General features: G+C 42.5%; 1 protein-coding gene across 1 annotated transcript in view; it reads left to right on the top strand.

Annotated features, from left to right (window-relative positions):
- The first annotated feature begins 230 nt into the window (after positions 1-230).
- Positions 231-6,000, top strand: part of RAC2 (Rac family small GTPase 2) — a 93,627-nt gene continuing 87,857 nt past the window's right edge. The window contains exon 1 of the mRNA XM_066594572.1: positions 231-383. Within this exon, the coding sequence (XP_066450669.1) occupies positions 349-383 (35 nt within the window). The 5' untranslated portion in view covers positions 231-348. The remainder of the gene's footprint in view (positions 384-6,000) is intronic.

Here is a 6,000-nt window from a genome sequence, read left to right as displayed (position 1 = left end):
CATATCCTAGAGAGTGTGAAAAAGTATTTGCCCCCTACTAGATATTCCCAATTTTTACTCAGTTCATACGGACAATAGATTCAAAAGAAAAATAGAAACTGTAACCTTCAAGGATGTAACTTACATTGCTCTAACACGTAGAATGAGCTGTACATGACAGTTACTTGTCAGTTAAAGGGTTACAGCTTTTAGTTCCTGTATAGTTGGGGAAATATCTTTCCTGTTTTACAGCATTGAGCACTTGTGGTCTGCTCTCTGTGTAGACATCCTCCTCTTCTCTCTCTATCTTCTAAGTTCCTTTTTTCAGCGACAAGTGCATAAGACAGAGGATCACTTCTCTAACTAGCCATGCAGGCCATAAAGTGCGTCGTGGTGGGAGACGGGTAAGTAGAGGAATATTCATTATATCTATACGGGGATATAAGTTGGAGAAGGCATATACTGACAAAACGGAGCGTTTCATGTAAACTTGAATAAGCGGAATGAACTTTTATGCTCTGCAACCTGCAGCACTTCCTGTATGTGTGGTTTATGATGTGACATTCATGTGTCTGTCCTTTTTTTAAAGAGTAGTCAGTTCATTTTTGGGTATTTATTTATACAATCTCTCTGATTTTGAGGTATCCTATAGAAAATATAAGACAATTGCATGTAAAATAGTCTATAATATGAGTCCCATTGGTAGACTATTATCTGCTTTAAGTATCACGCTGCAGACCATTAGGAGCTCATCATACAAGATGTAAGACTCCTATAATTTACCCGGGTCACCGCAGGACTGATTTTGTTAGACCAATGACGATTCCAGGGACTCTTTGTAGAATAATGAAGGATTGGCGGACCGATCTGGTCTCCGGTATGAATGCGACTTATGGGTTGAGGTTCACATTCCTAGTGTCATTAGTGTAAGTGGAACCAACATTTACCGTATGTTCTCCTAATGTCACTGTTCACTTCGACATGTTTTCCAACAAGCCTTTACTAATTGACGCTGCACTCACAAGTGATGACTACATTTAGAATTACAGACATGTATTCATCACCTGATTATTAAATACTGGGCTGTAGGCCATTGTTTCATTTACTGCCAAAGCGATTTGGCATCCATGTGCCATTAATACCTACAGTTCAGATAACAACACACAAAAATCACCTGTTTTCTTCCTTTTGCTGTACGATTACTAAAACCTGTTATTTGTACCTCACCGTTACTAGATGTATTACTTCCTCATAGCGTGCAATTACAGAGATGTGTTTGCTTAACTGCAAACGTTCAGATGTAGGGGGCGAATTTAAAAGGGCCACAATTGTGGAAACTGCCATGAATTATGGTACAAATCTACGCCATCTCATAGCTGGTATAGATTTGACTTTTTCGCTCAGGGATGTCTTGGGATGTGGCAATGTTTTTGCAAGCCTTTTAATATATTTGTTGCATCCTTAGGAATAAGCGACATCGGTCTTAGTAAATTGGTACCCCCTTATGTATTAGGCTCTATTCACACTGTCTTCATGTTTCCATTTACAGAAGAGCTGTGATAGCCTTGCTGGATCAATTTTCAATCTGATGCTGGTTAACCCTGATAGACCCTATTAGCATTTAAAGGAGATGTCCCGCGCCGAAACGGGTTTTTTTTTTTTTAAACCCCCCCCCCCCGTTCGGCGCGAGACAACCCCGATGCAGGGGTTAAAAAAACCACCCGCACAGCGCTTACCTGAATCCCGGCGGTCCGGCGTCTTCATACTCACCTGCTGAAGATGGCCGCCGGGATCCTCTGTCTTCATGGACCGCAGGGCTTCTGTGCGGTCCATTGCCGATTCCAGCCTCCTGATTGGCTGGAATCGGCACGTGACGGGGCGGAGCTACACGGAGCCCCATAGAGAAGAGGAGAAGACCCGGACTGCGCAAGCGCGGCTAATTTGGCCATCGGAGGGCGAAAATTAGTCGGCACCATGGAGACGAGGACGCCAGCAACGGAGCAGGTAAGTATAAAACTTTTTATAACTTCTGTATGGCTCATAATTAATGCACAATGTACATTACAAAGTGCATTATTATGGCCATACAGAAGTGTATAGACCCACTTGCTGCCTCGGGACATCTCCTTTAATGAGGTTCACTGGAGTATCATAAGGGGCCCAGAATTTTTATAGCATTGCACACCTCACTATATGATTAAAGGAGTAACTAACAAATAATATCATAATTTTAAAATAGCCATTAAAAGCAGTTATATAACAGCACTTCTCTTTTTGAGGGGTCATAGTGGCAGGTCAGCGAGCCATCCTCCTCCTCCTCATCATCGTCATTTACAAGGTTCTGGCACCTGTTTTACATATTACTCATTCTAACTACTTCTTAACAGTATAGCAAAGCAGATTGGTAGAAAAAATGAGAATGCCACCGAGCCACCACACCCAGGCTGGTAGAGGAAGTGGTGCTGGCGTGCTTTAGTTTTGTGAGAAGTTCTGTCAGCACTGAAGCGTTATCTGAAACACAGATGCTTATTTTAAAATGGTCACATATTTGTTCTTTCATTGCAAGAAACTCAATGTATGAAATAAAATATACAGGGGGTGGACAAAAATATGGAAACACCATACGAAATGCTTGCCTTAAAATCGGTCTCTACATGTTGTATTAAAATCTGATTTATAATCTCATGTAACTTGAGTGGAGGTAATATGGCACAGATAGAAGTGAACATCTGCCCAAGCAACAATGTTCCATTAGTCAGGGGTTTCAGCCACTCAGCTGTTGTTACCAGCTGGCTCTGAAAACCACAAGGAGCAGGGCAAGAAGTGAAGTAAACACAAATTTGACAGGAAAGCTCTCAGCCAAGCAGGGGTCAAAAGGGCAGCCCAGTGCTACTGATTAAAATCCCATGCATTTTGTACCGTGGTCCCATATTTTTGTCCACCCCCTGTATGTGTCCTATATTAAGCAAACGTGTCCACTTAAACCTTCTGGAGGTTGTAAAGCTGAAGATGTAGCCCAGATATACACCAGTCTAGGTCTACACTGCCTTTTTCATTTGCATTCTGGGAAATCCTACTTGTCAACACTTTAAGGAGCACAACCAGTTTCATGATGAGCTTATTGGTTAGCACATTAACCTTAATATACCAGTACATGTGGTGAGAAGCATGACATGACATTTCAGTCACCATCCTCCCTATAGTACAGTGTTTCCTAAACTCCAGTCCTCACTACCCCCCAACAGGCCATGACTTGAGGATATCCTAAAAACCTGACCTGTTGGGGTGTCGTGAGGACAGGAGTTTAGGAAACACTGCTATAGTGCTAAGTGAGTAAGAGAATTCTAAGCATTTTCAATATACAAAATCTGGACAACATTAAAGCCAATGATGGGATGAAAACCCAACAATAAATGGATTTTGGAAATAAGTGCTTAAAGGGTTGTCCAAACTGATCTCCGCAGGTTCTACTGATCAAACCCTCAGCAATCCAAGTAGTTTATCGGTGGGAGCTGTAGCGATAATAAATCAAAAACATGGTCTTCCTGAGTTCACCTGAGCAGGAGCCAAAGTTTAGATAAGCTTTGTACGGGCTAATAGTTGCTGGTTTTGAGATATTCTAGGGCAAAAAGATAGTTTGTCTAGTTAGGACAACTCCTTTAAGATCCTACATAATAATATGTGAATAAATGGAACAAGTGTTCTATGTGAGCACTTGATGAAGGAAAGTAAAGCGACCCTCTGGTTTCAGAACAAAATTCGGTCATGGAGGGTGGAAGGGGTACATTACCTGTAGTTGATTTTGTTGGCCATCAATCAGTTCCGATGGTTTAGAGTCCTGTTTCTGGATGGCCAACATGGCTGCATCATCTTTAGACTACCTAATTGTCCATAGTGCACTGGCAGTGTTAAGATTACCAATGTACTATATTTTCCCTGTAATTGGCTAAAGCTGCCCAAATGAGGTGGTGGCCATTGTAGCAATTTGAAATTGACACCGCAGAATGCAACTATGAGCAGCACAATCAGCTACACTGACCACCCTGTAGTCCTCAGACTGAATTTTCTTCTGAAACTGTAGGGTCACTTTAACGCAACCCTCACATTGATAAAGCCAATATATCAGCATATAGGGGTGCTCAACAAATGCTACAAAATATAAGATGATTGGCTATAAAAGATATAATCAGTAACTTTGTTTCTCCTTTCTCTCTTCTTTGACTGTCAGAGCATGCTGGGAGTTGTAGTTTTGTAACAGTATCATTGTTCTATGCATTGAGAACTCTAACTAGATACAAGTTTTTCTTTTTGAGAGTAGTTCCTGTTTTTACTGTTGATCTGTCAAAAGTCCCTTGTGTTTCAGTTTTTATCTCTGACAGATAATGTTATCTATGATCAGTAATCTGACCTTGTTGTTAACATATTGGAAAGTTACAATGATGGTAGACTTTCCACTAATCATGATTCTAATTTCAGCATAGCTGCTATAGCAATTTAGGGGGCCCTGGACAAAGAAAGTAGAATCTTAAAGGGGTTGTCCCGAGGCAGCAAGTGGGTCTATACACTTCTGCATGGCCATAATAATGCACTTTGTAATGTACATTGTGCATTAATTATGAGCCATACAGAAGTTATAAAAAGTTTTATACTTACCTGCTCCGTTGCTGGCGTCCTCGTCTCCATGGTGCCGACTAATTTTCGCCCTCCGATGGCCAAATTAGCCGCGCTTGCGCAGTCCGGGTCTTCTTCCTTTCTGAATGGGGCTCCGTGTAGCTCCGCCCCGTCACGTGCCGATTCCAGCCAATCAGGAGGCTGGAATCGGCAATGGACCGCACAGAAGCCCTGCGGTCCATGAAGACAGAGGATCCCGGCGGCCATCTTCAGCAGGTGAGTATGAAGACGCCGGACCGCCGGGATTCAGGTAAGCGCTGTGCGGGTGGTTTTTTTAACCCCTGCATCGGGGTTGTCTCGCGCCGAACGGGGGGGGGGGGGTTAAAAAAAAAAAAACCCGTTTCGGCGCGGGACAACCCCTTTAAGGGTAATTATGAGTCACTTCAGATGATGGACAAATTAGAATGTGTAGGAAAATGTGATAGTGATCATGGTGGAGTTGGGTTACTTGGTTGCTTGTTGCACTCTTGACTACATGTTTGGTTGGTTCATATGCTCACATACAACGTAGGCACGATAACATCATTCTTTTTCTCTTAGTGAGTCTCAATATGCACACGGTCTTAAGGCCCATTAACACCAGCCGATGATTGCTAAAAAAATCGCTAATCGGCGATCATTTGAACGATCATTGTTGCGTCTAAATGTGCGCCCATCGTGCGCTTTTCGGGCACTGCTAGCTGATCGTTAAATTCAGGCCAGCCTAAAAATCATCAGTCAGCCTTATCAGCAGTTCTCCATGGGGAGTGCTGATTGTTTCCCCATGGAGAACAAAGGATCTGAGTGCAGTAGATTAACAGCCCTTGGGCTATTAACTACTTTCAGCTAAGGCTTCATTTGCACACTTAATTGCTCTTAAGTAGCTGAGTATCTACTTGATAGTTTATGCAAAATGATCGCTCAAAGCAGTCACTCAAACTGTCGTTTGAGCAATCTTTGAGCGATCATCTGCTGGTGTAAATGGGCCTTTACTCCAGTGGAGATTATTTTCCTTAGGTGGTGCTCACACTTATCTGTAGACATCTTCTGTTTGGTTTCCATGGATAATTAAGGCCAGACTCACCTGAGCATATGCGCAAAAATGCTTGCGTAAGTGCAGTGCATTTGAACCATGAATGACACGCTTTTGTAATCATTTTTGCATATATTACTGTACTTTATGAGCTTGCAGGGGCATTTTACATGGGCGCAGGACACAACTATACTGTGATTTAAAAGACCATTTAACCTAATTAATTCCAGATGTGTTCTATTTCCACACAATTGCACAGTGAATGGCGCAATTGCATGGGTATCGAGTGCGCATTTGGGCACCTCCCATAGACTTTTGAGGAGACCCTTTGGTGCGCA

The sequence above is a fragment of the Eleutherodactylus coqui genome, chromosome 3 (genome assembly GCF_035609145.1).
Source record: "Eleutherodactylus coqui strain aEleCoq1 chromosome 3, aEleCoq1.hap1, whole genome shotgun sequence".
Lineage (NCBI taxonomy): Eukaryota > Metazoa > Chordata > Amphibia > Anura > Eleutherodactylidae > Eleutherodactylus > Eleutherodactylus coqui.
Note: the sequence above shows the minus strand (reverse complement) of the source record. Positions and strands in the feature narration are given on the sequence as shown.